Source organism: Pelodiscus sinensis, chromosome 11 (genome assembly GCF_052426305.1).
Source record: "Pelodiscus sinensis isolate ZL-2025 chromosome 11, ASM5242630v1, whole genome shotgun sequence".
NCBI lineage: Eukaryota > Metazoa > Chordata > Testudines > Trionychidae > Pelodiscus > Pelodiscus sinensis.
In genome coordinates this window covers 26,522,628-26,534,331 of record NC_143062.1, presented here as the reverse complement: position 1 = coordinate 26,534,331, position 11,704 = coordinate 26,522,628, and the positions used below count along the sequence as shown (strand labels likewise).

At 45.5% G+C, this 11,704-nt stretch overlaps 1 protein-coding gene across 2 annotated transcripts in view; it reads right to left on the bottom strand.

Annotated features, from left to right (window-relative positions):
- Positions 1–11,704, bottom strand: part of COPG1 (coat protein complex I subunit gamma 1) — a 48,786-nt gene continuing 37,082 nt past the window's right edge. For both annotated transcript variants that reach the window (XM_006130882.5, XM_075938826.2), the window contains exons 19-24: positions 11,488–11,630; positions 9,741–9,912; positions 8,038–8,135; positions 4,756–4,894; positions 3,092–3,190; positions 1–1,112 (exon numbers count right to left, since the gene is read on the bottom strand). In XM_006130882.5, coding sequence (XP_006130944.3) covers positions 982–1,112; positions 3,092–3,190; positions 4,756–4,894; positions 8,038–8,135; positions 9,741–9,912; positions 11,488–11,630 — 782 coding nt within the window. In that variant the 3' untranslated portion in view covers positions 1–981. The remainder of the gene's footprint in view (positions 1,113–3,091; positions 3,191–4,755; positions 4,895–8,037; positions 8,136–9,740; positions 9,913–11,487; positions 11,631–11,704) is intronic.

Genomic DNA, 11,704 nt, shown 5'->3' with positions numbered 1-11,704 from the left:
TTATGTAAATTCCATCAGGATCATTTAATGTTACATTATATGGTGACATTTTGCATAAAAAATACAGGCAGAGAACAAAGATGAATTACAGGTGCAAAAAGCAGACCTCTCTCCTGGATTTCCCTTGTCTGACACTAGCTCTGGTTGACACCACACACTGTTACACTTCACCATATTGCTTCTTACATACTAAAAAATCTAATTGGTCACTTTTCCCAGGATACGTCACCACACCAAAATCACATAATCGTCCACCACTTACACAGTAGGCCTTCAGTGTTGCATCTAAGAATGGCAGAGACAGCAGTCACTGATAACTACGCAAATGTTAACAGCCAAACCAAATATACAGTGTGTTCAACTGATTTGCACTTTATGGATACTATTTCCATCTGACATGGTTGTGCAAAGCTGAGAGCTAGGCACTTATTTCCCATTTTTAACTTAATACAATTGCAAGCACACATTCCCAACCTACTGTTTTGAGGGGTAAGTACTCTGGGAGAAGATCAGCCTCTCATTTATCATCAAGATGGTGGAGGAAGGCAGCCAAGTTTTGTAGCCTGCTGGAGAGGGAATTTTATTCTTTTATTTACTATGTTGTGTTTTTAAGGGTCTTTTTGATACACTATTATGATAGGGATTGTTAAAAAAGGCTTAATTGGAAACTAAGGACTCTCCCCTTCTCTCCCTCGTGCTGCAGAATCCAGCAACTTAGTATTAAATGGACTGATTCTTTAGATAAGTTTGTAGATTTAAGTGAAACTAGATACTTCCTCAAACTTCCTATCAGACCTTAAACTCCACAATTTTTATTTAGAAAAACCCAAAATAACTGTCCTAGTTTTACTAATGATAAAAAGCTGCTGTAGTGAATGTGATTCCAATTCAATGTCCAGAACAGAGGGGAGCAGAAAACCAAGAACATTTTCCCTTTATGGATGGGCCTTGTGTCAGAGTGCAGTCTCAAAAAGGTCATGATTAGCCAACAGAGGCCATGATTACATCCACAGGAAGCTCTTCTCCACTCCGGGCGGCGACCTGCATTGTTACAGTATCTGTCAGGACAAGACGAGAACGTACCAAGATGTCATGGCCACCCCGAAACACACCTGGAACAGCAAAGGAGGAAGAGAATAAGGTGCTTGAATGCCATTAGTTCATCCATCAACTTCTAAGGACACTCATGTGGCTGGAACACAGTCCACTCTCCAAAAAGTATCAGCTGAACACAGTCCAAAAAGTCCACAATACATCTGGGTAGTTCTAAACTCACAGTAGCACATTAAGATAGCTAGATGAGTTAGCCAGTAGTATAAATCTTTCAAAACCCCATTGAAACAAATTAAATGTATGGCTACGTCTAGACTACATGGCTCCATCGACGGAGCCATGTAAAATAGTTTATTCGGCACGGTCAAAGAAGCCGGGATTTAAATAATCCCCGCTTCATTAAAATAAAAATGGCTGCCGCGCTGTGCCTCATGAAACGAGGTTTACCGGCGCGGTCGACAAAGGCTTCCTTTGTCAACCGCGCCACGTCTAGACTGCCGCGCTGTGCCAGATCAGCTGATCGTTGGCACAGCGCGGCGGCCATGTTTATTTTAATGAATTGGGGATTACTTAAATCCCCGCTTCTTTGACTATGCCGAATAAACTATTTTACATGGCTCTGTCAACGGAGCCATGTAGTCTAGACGTAGCCCAAAAGTTAGGCTCAGATGGGCAGATATAGACATTTCTGATATCACCGTCAGTTGCTCACCCAGTGTGTATCTTAATTTAACATCTAGGATTATGTTCAGTTTGTTGCTCCAGCCCTCCTTTCATCTTGTATAGAATCAGGAGTGGAAGGGACCTCAAGAGATCATCAAGCCCAGTCTTTTGCACTCAAGAGTCCTGCAATCATGCACCATCTAGACCAGTGGTCCCCAACATTTTGAGGTTGTCGGGTGCCAGGGGACATGGCCGTTCGCCCGCCGGGCTCCGGGAGGTGGGGACACTTGCGCGCCCAGGGGTGGCCCCTCCCCCCATAGCCACATGCCCGGGGCCGGGTGCCCCCCCCATAGCCATGCGCCTGGGACCCCCCCAAAGCCGCGCGCCCGGGGCCGCTGCTCCCACCCTCCCCCGCAAGCGCTGCGCGCCTGGGGCCAGCGCTTCCTCCCCCCCGCAAGCGCCGCGCGCCCGGGGCCAGCGCTTCCTTCCCCCCGCAAGCGCCGCGCGCCCGGGGCTTCGCTTCCTCCCCCCCGCAAGTGCCGCGCGCCCGGGACTTCGCTTCCTCCCCCCCGCAAGCGCCGCGCGCCCGGGGCCGGAGCTTCACCCCCTCCCCCCCGCAAGCGCCACGTGCCCGGGGCCGGCGCTTCCTCCCCCCTGCAAGCGCCGCGCGCCCGGTGCTTCCCCCCCCCCCCCGCAAGCGCCGCGCACCCGGGGCCAGCGCTTCCTCCCCCCTGCAAGCGCCGCGCGCCCGGGGCCGGAGCTTCACCCCCTCCCCCCGCAAGCGCCGCGCGCCCGGGGCCGGAGCTTCACCCCCTCCCCCCGCAAGCGCCGCGCGCCCGGGGCCGGAGCTTCACCCCCTCCCCCCGCAAGCGCTGCACGCCCGGGGCCGGAGCTTCACCCCCTCCCCCCCGCAAGCGCCGCGCGCCCGGGGCCAGCGCTTCCTCCCCCCCGCAAGCGCCGCGCGCCCGGTGCTTCCTCCCCCCCCCGCAAGCGCCGCGCACCCGGGGCCAGCGCTTCCTCCCCCCCCGCAAGCGCCACACGCCCGGGGCCGGCGCTCCCCCCCCTGCAAGCGCCGTGCGCCCGGGGCCGACGCTCCCCGCAAGCGCCGCACCATGTGCCCAGGGCCAGGCCAGCATGCTAACCCTTGGGAACCAGATCCAGCCTGTGAGCCACTATTTGCTTACTACTGGGCTAATTAATATTACACAAGGCTCTGGCAAATGAGCAATAGATAGGCTATGTACTAGTTGGGCTAGCATCCTGAGCACTACTGTTGAGTCTCAAAGCAGGCAAATCCCTGTGTATCCTCAGAGCTGTCAAGAGTGTCACATAAGGTGGGGGGCACAGATCCCGACAGAGAATCCCAACAGCTTACCTGCTAAGAATAACGTGTGTGAGTTTTTGTTGTCTGGCACTTTATCTGATCGCTCGCATGGCTGCATCCCCAGAAACTTCACAATATTACTGACTGCCTCTGTTAAAAGAAATCAGAGGGTCAGTTTAATAGGTTTATTTAACGTAATTATTTAATTAGGATCCAGTGTTATAGTAAAGCCCTCCCAACACAAAGAAGACATTTGGTCTGCCCCAATGGGCTGACAAAGTAGTTCTCCAGGTCAGAGACAATGCTTCCACAGGTGTTCATACAGGGACCAACTCAGTGGGGTGGGTGCATGGCTCACATAAAGGTAAGCAGGAAGGAGGACATGGACAGCATAAAATGACTGCACAACAATTCAGCAAGGCTAGTGCACAGCAGTGGCATAACTTGAAATAAAAATTGACAAAATGAAGGAGGAGACAATGAATTTATTTCAGGCCTCCCATGAGACTTAGGTCTTCAGGGGGATTTAAAATAAATGAGGGTTGTGGCTTTGAGTATCAGCTCAGGGAAGGTATTCTAAGCATGAAATGACATGAAAGTAAGCACAGAGATAGCCAAAGAGAAGAGACAAGAGGCAACAAACTAAGGACTAATCCCCATCAGACAGTGGCCATTAAAGGGAGCAACACAAAATCACATGACGAGGGCCCAATATAAAAATATCCCCAGAAGCTGTCACCCAACAGACTTCAATGGGTTTTGGAAGAGGCCTAGATAGAATATTTAACATAAATAAACTGAGTGTGAGGAGAAGAGGAGGAGTCATTTTCAGGATTCCTCTCCCCAGCTTCATATTACCTCTATCATTTATTCTTCCTTCCTACTTTTGGGCTGTAAGGCACAGACTACCTCTCCTGTGCAAGGACAGCTAGAGTTAAGGCTGAACCATGTTCCAACTTCCTGAAAAGGGTGTTGCTCAAGGCCAGTGAGAGGTGCTCTCTTCCTTCCTCACCATACGGCCTTCCCAGTTCCCAAACACTGATATTCAGAATTTGGGATGTGTTTCCATCACCACAGCAATGACCAAACCAACATGGTTTCTTTTAAAATTAAAAGCAGCTTTCTCTCATGAAAGGCTAACACTGTGCACAATGGGCTAAATCCAATTATGTGAATCTGCACTGGAGATGGATTTGGACCATTACAGTCTTACTCAGAAAGTGGTCTGTATTGGACCTTAGACATGAACTGTGACTTCAATTTCAAGGTGTACAACTGAGGCCCAAAAGAGCATTCAATAGAGCAAAGGGAGCCACAGCTCTAGGGGTATGTCTACTATGCAGCTAGGAGGTGTCATTCTCTGCATGGGCAGCTAGACTTTTGCTAGCTCGGCTCTAGCTAAAGCACAAAAAAATAGCAGTATGGATGCTGCAGTAGTGGCCATGGGTTGGACTAGCCTCCAAAGCTCAGACCCAGCGGAGCATGTGGGCCTGGTCTTAGGTGGCTAGCCCAAGCCACCAGCAGTGCTGCAGAACCCACTTTGCTAGTTTTAGCGTGTTAAGATGAGCTGAACTACTGCAAGTCTGTCAACCTGTGCAGGGAATCACATCTCCCTGTTGCAGTGCTGACATACTCTAAAAGGCCAGAGTTCAGAACTCTGCCTCTTGCATGCAGGAAAATGCTAGGAGTTCTGTGGGGGTCAGAGACTTCCTTACCTTCCAATGTTTTAATGGTGGATAAAGTGAAGGTCTCTTCCTTTTCAAACTCATCACCAACCTCATCCCAGGCTGCCCCAAAGTTTGGCTTCAGAACTCTCTGGATGTGATCAGCTACTGTTACCTCAATGTCTTCAAGCTGATAGGGAAAGGAAGTTTCACATAAATAAGACTGTTCTTGTCAGGCTAAATCTATAGACAGGGCTCATTATAATCTAGTAAAAATGGTGACATTTATGTGTCATCATGGATTTCTCAGAATTAGCTTCTTCTACCCTTTTGATTTACTTGAGCAATGGTATTTTGGTAAAGGTTAAACCTCTCTAATCCAGCACTCTTTGGTTTGGCAACATCCATGGTCTGGCATGATTTTAGTTAGCCGGATGTCCACTTATCCTGGGTGTGGCCAAGATTTGCACAGTCCCATGAAGTTTGTTTACAGCTCTCAGTGTTCTGCACTGTTATTTAGCTCTAATTTACCCCTGTCTTCTAAGAGTCCAGTAAGCAGTGGAAGTGTTGGTAATGCTGTGAGACAATATTAACCTCCCGTGGTTTGGCAAATACTATGGCTTGGCACTGGTCAAGTCCCGACAGTGCTGGACTAGAGAGGTTCAACCCGTACAATATGTTTTGATGGGCTACTGAAGTTGGAAGAGCCATCAACTCTTCCATACCCAGGATTTTCTTACAGGATTTCCCATTCAAAACATAGCTTTCAACCCGCCAAAGATCAAAATGTCTGAGAAAGATCCAAAAGAAGGGACAACACAAAAATAAATTTTAAAATAAAAATAGAGGCAGGGGCTTGTAGGATTTACATTTCTGGAATACTGAGAAACTTCTCTGTATTCTGTTCCCCAGCTCATCATTCCTGAGATCACTAATGTACAGAGAGAACCCAGGTCTGAGAAGGACTAACGTCAGAGTCCATAATGGAGAAGGGTACATGCCTGCACTTGAGATTTTCTCCGGAAGTATCATATCAGATACCATCCACTACCGCATGTTAGATCAACTGAGCTGTTGTTGTGCTACATCTATTGGAGGTAGAACTTGCTTCACTGGAGAAGCCTCTCTCTCCAGTGCATATACTTTTGGTAACACCCCTCTGCAAGTATAATCAAAATCTGATAATTCTAGTTTCATTAATGGATGGACTATGGTTATTATTTAAAATTGCTCAAATGCCGCAAAGGAGAGGGATGTCTGTCTCTTGTAATCTGGCACAGAGGAGGGTCTAGTTATGTAATGTCCTTTGGAAAAACATCTCTATTCTCTCTACTTGGGCACAGCTCCAGCTCCAGCTCATGCTGATATACAGCCAAGTAGTTTCTGCAATTTCATATTCAGCAGTGTCTGGTGAAGAAGGGGCAGGGAAATACAGGAGCCAACAGAACAGGTTACGGTCAGACACATCATATCTTCTATTCCAAAAGGCAAACAAAGCCACCCTGTGTGAAGTGATCAAAGCTTTTGGCTAAGCTCAGGGTAACTTTTCCCTCCCAGTAAGCAAGAAAGATCTCAGCATGAAGATAAGTTTTGTGCTCAAAAGCTCTGATTGGATATTATTGGCTCAGATAGAAACATTTACAAGTAACACTAATACAGCCCTTGTCTCACCGCCAAGAGGTTTTCCTACAGGTTCAAGGACCAGCAATGGAATTTTCCTGGTACTAGAGTCAGGCTCTGGTCTATGAAATGAAACTCATTCAGTGGAGGAGCTGACCAAAAAACCAGTATCCTTTATTCATTAAAGCAGCTACAGTGTTGGTAGAGCCACTGTCCAGTTTAACAGTGTATAATACTGTTGAGTTATAAGATCAAGAATACATATTCCTGCGCATCCAGAAATATAATCTATGCTATCATGTGCCGAAAGTGTCCATCTGCTATGTACATTGGACAAACATCTCAGACGCTTCGCCAAAGGATTAATGCCCACAAAACAGATAGACAAGATCACAAAGAAAAAACAGTTTCTTGCCATTTTAACCAGAAAGGACACTCTCTCAATGACTTAACCACCTGCATTCTGCTACAAAGACCTTTTACATCTGCACTTGAAAGGGAATCCTCTGAACTGTCATTCATGTTAAAATTCGACACTCTCCAAAGAGGATTGAACAAACACTTGAACTATCTTACCCATTATCAAGATAGCTTCCCCAATTATCACCTCTAATACCATTAACTCACAAACATCCCACTCTCCCCACCTCTAATATCATCAATTCACAGACAATTACCTTCCTTCCTTTCCCCCCTCCCCTGCATCCCCCTCCTGTTCTGAAATGTGATTTGTCCTTTTCATATGTGTTCATTTTTTTTAATTGTATCCTTTGGTATATATGGTTGTGACTATTTTCTTTCACTATTTGATCTGAGGAAGTGGGTCTGGCCCACGAAAGCTCATCATCTAATAAACCATCTTGTTAGTCTTTAAAGTGCTACATTGTCCTGCATTTTGTCCAGTTTTAAGCACTGACACGTTATTTTTAAAATCAAAAGCAGTGTTCAAGAACAGAAGGAGCTTTATTTACCCTTCCACAGAGAGTTCTAGTTCACAGGAAGGCTATCTATGCTGGCCAACATGTGGTAGGAACCATGCTGGTTTTTCAGTGCCTTCATTCCTGATATATGACACAGCATGCTAACCTAGGGCAACCCAATCTGAGGGAGACATCACAGCCTTCGTAAAGCTAAAGGTGAGGGGTAGCCTGCTATGTGCATGAAGAGTATCTACAAGAGGATACTTCAGGTTAGGCAGAGTAAACCACTTGTCCATGCTTAGATTTTACAACTTTGAAGCTCAGAGTTTCAGTAAATTTGTGTCTTGGCCCCAACAATCAGAAAAACAGCTGCAGAAACTAGGGAAACTCATGCCAAAGAACTTCTGTCTCCCCGGGAGGAACCTCACACCCTTCTTCACAGACAGTGCCCAAAGCTTCTGTGGACAGATTACATTTCAGAGGAACAGGCTATTGGTGCACAGAAAATATAAGTATCAGAGGGGTAGCCGTGTTAGTCTGAATCTGCAAAAGCGACGAGGAGTCCTGTGGCACCTTATAGACTAACTGAAGTGTAAGCATAAGCTTTCATGGGCAAAGACCCACTTCGTCAGATGCATGGGACGAAGTGGGTCTTTGCCCACGAAAGCTTATGCTCCTACACTTCAGTTAGTCTATAAGGTGCCACAGGACTCCTCGTCGCTTTTGCAGAAAATATAAGGGAAACAAAAGCCATCTGAAAGTCCTACTGAAAGTCCAATTATCAGTTCCTTACCACATACTCATCCTCATAGCCCTCATCCTCTGTTTCACCAGTGTTTGGGTCACAATCCTTAACGGTGAACTTCATCATGCAGCTGAATGTACAGGCCACTGGAGAAGGAGGAGGCAAAGGAAAGACTCATGTTACCACATGACATACATTTCTCTCCATAGGCGGGAGCACAGTACAGCATTTGAAATAGGGGACTGGAAGAGCCCCGTGTTCTATTCTCAGTTCGGCCACTGAGTTGCTGTATGAAATTGGGTAAGTCACTTCCCCGGCTCTGTGCTTCAGTCTTCCAAATATGAAATGTTCACATTCTACATATTTAGATTAGTAAAGGATTATAGATACAGTGGGCTGTGAGAGTTGTTTGTAAAACATGGAGACCCTCAGATTAAGTTATATTATTCTTCATAGGAGGATTTCAAAAAACTTTAGGAATCTTCATTAAATAAGCCTCACTGCCCCATGAGATACTCAAGATATTATCTAGGAGTCACTTCACCTACCACTGAAATACTGTTGCCTCTGCAGTGCAACACAGCAGCTGATTAATACTTCCTTACAAATTAAGACAGGCAGTGATGAACCATCCCAGATGGAACAGAAACTACCCAGTGAACAAAAAAAGAGGTATAACAGTCATCAGTTGTGTTACTATAGAGAAAACCAAACGAGACTGAAGTGTAGAGACCACTTTACCTTCTGACTGGTAAGGGCATACGTGAGCTGGAGACTCAGCTGTATGCATTCTAGTAGGCACTGCAAGTTCTATTTACCTACTGTAGGGACTTACGTGCCCCCTATTACCATAGTGCCTGAGTGCACTGCAAACCTCTCATAACAGCCCTGGGAGGTACAGCAGTATTATTATCCCCATTTAATGCATGGAGAACTGAAGCAAAGGGAAACTAGGTGATTTTCTAAAGTCACATTAGAAGTCTGTGGGAGAGCAGGGAACTAAACCCCAGTCTGAGTCCCAGGATAGTGCTCACACCCCCAGACCATCCGTCCTCTCTTTACAAATTGCCTGACCTCGTTTATCTTTCAGTCATAACATCTATTAAGGGTAGTAGTAAAGGCATGTCCAGTGCAATGGGTGTCCCAAGTCTATGCTGCAGGGGAAAGACAACTACTATTAAGAGAACTTAAAAAACAACAATGGTCCTGTGGCACCTTAGAGACTAACACAAATATATAAATAGTATCATGAGCTTTCGAGGTCACAATCCACTTCTTCATTATTGTTGTTTAAGTATTTTTTAGTTACAGACTAACAAAGCCACCTCTCTCTTACTATTAAGAGGTCAGGTTAGACAAGAAAGGTATTTAGGTTCTGTTAGTGTGGGATCCTCCAATTTCAGCTTCCACCTCAGACCTTGTCAGTAACCAGCATCACATTAATTGTTACATTCATGCCAAGCAGTCTTCCTAGTGTCTGAGAAGAAGGGAGGCAAAGGGCTATGCACAGCCTCATTCTGAAATGCTTTGGAGCAAATTAACCTAGGAGAAGATGCAGGAAGAATTCTTCAGGAGAGGAGCCTTTAGAGGCTATACTGCACAGAGTAGTGAAGAAAACCTGTACTCAGTACTGTTGGGTGGTGTGTTCACTTGCCAACGACAGCAAATGGCTTAGAAATGGGCAGAGGGTATGAGACATACAATATGGGTTATCTGAGGGGAAGGAGAATCTACGAGAACAAGCTGCTTACCTGCTGTGGGGTCCTCTTCAGGCAGCGCTACCAATGTGTAGCAGATACCAGGCTGATTATACAGTAAGCTTTTGGCAGGTATATAGCCAATGACCTCATACCCCTCTGTCGGCTCCATCTGTACTGTGACATTCTCCAGGATCTGATCATTCAGTGTATTTGTACAATCAAACTACACCAGGAAGAAAAGGGAAGCAACAGCTTGAAGCCAATAATGATAGACATAATAGTAGATAGTGTTTCAGGCAGAGCAGTATGAATTTTTAAGGCCGACCCCATTTTGCAGTATCTGCTACCTAAATCCTAAACTCTGTTCTGCTGGATGTTGAGTTGTGTGATCAAAGATTAAGTGTGAGACATGTACCACAGAGAAGCTGGCATTTCTACTTTTTCAGCTAAGAAGTTAAAAACTCCATTGGATGAAGACACCTCTGTAAACATTTAATAAGAAAATACATTTAAAACAAGTAAGGCGCAATGGCCTTGTGGCTCAGAGAGGACTCAGAGATAGAAGAGAGTTATTAGGTCACATGTAATCCATCTCTTTTAGTGCAGTCTTAGTGCTTTGTACAGTGCAGTTTCCAGAAAGACAGCTTTCCACCACTTCCCCGGGAAAGTATTCCACAATCTTCACTATAGGGAAGGTTAGCTTGATCTAGATATAAAATGGATGAAGATAATGCATGTGTGTCTCTGTAAAGAGTTTTGAGAGCTTTTGTAAAAAGAGTTATGTAAGCATTAAATATTCATACTCTTTATAAACTAGCTGCAAAACTCCTCATGCCTTGCACCAGTTGGAGTCTCAGATGCAGGGGTGTGTGTGTGTGTAAAAATAAATTTCATGGTTTAAATAAGTATAAACAGATGAAAAATACTCTCTCCTCTTGGCCTGTCCTTCTATTGAATCTATCGTAACCTTTTTACTCTGACGAATTAAGGAAGCTCCATCCTTTCTTGACCCTGACCAGTGTCATCCTGACCCTTACACAGGGTAGGCACCTGAACATTTGGGACACCACTGGGTCTCAGTGTCCACCCACCTGCCTCTTTCTATCCCTGTTCTCTGGTTCTGATTCCTCCAGAGAGGATCTAGTTAACTTAAAAGTGAGAAGGCCTGCCAGACCTATTAGCAGATACCAAAACTATGAAAGAGCCATTCAAGTGGTAATGAAGCCATTTAACAGGCTTTTGCCAACCAAAGGTATATACTGTTAATTTCTGAATTTACTGTGTTAGCCAACAGGACCTTAGTTTAAAATTTGTTTAAAAGCTATTTCATTAATGTGTTGCTGAAGATTATAAAATCACACCTCTAAAAAAATCATCATTCCCTCCACTCCCACTCCCCCTCCCCACTGTCATTGAGCATAGGGACACTAGTCTAATAGTACAGCGTAGGGCCCCATCAATCCTAAGGACAACCCTTACACTGACTCTGAGGCTTCTGGTTGAGGTACCTTTTCTTCCTACCCCATAAACAGAGTAGCCCTCCCTCACCCACATACATAGTATGAATGAGAACAGCATCATCTAGTAATTGTTTACATGCTTTAGATGTACATTATGCACACATGTTGAGGTTAAATTCAAATTACTTGGGCCTAGACTAGTGGGAGAAGCTCTCTCAAAACCATACACCTCTTTTGCACATTGTGAACTAAACAAAACACATCACTGGGAAGAAACAACCCAGTGGGCATTTAACAATTAGATTATTTTTACAATCCTGTAGCAGCAGCCTACGCACCTGGAACACCATGTGGTTGACAAACATATGTTTGGTGCAACGGATCACATACTCAGTCTCTGATTCTGTAAGAGCCACAGGCTCTGGAGAGGACTTGAAGAGTGGGCCCAGCCCTCTGAACTCTGGGATAGCTGCCAGTTGCTCTAAAACACAGTTAACAGAAATAAACAGGTTTTGTTTTTCAAAACTCACAGGTGCCAAGTTGCAGGTCATATTC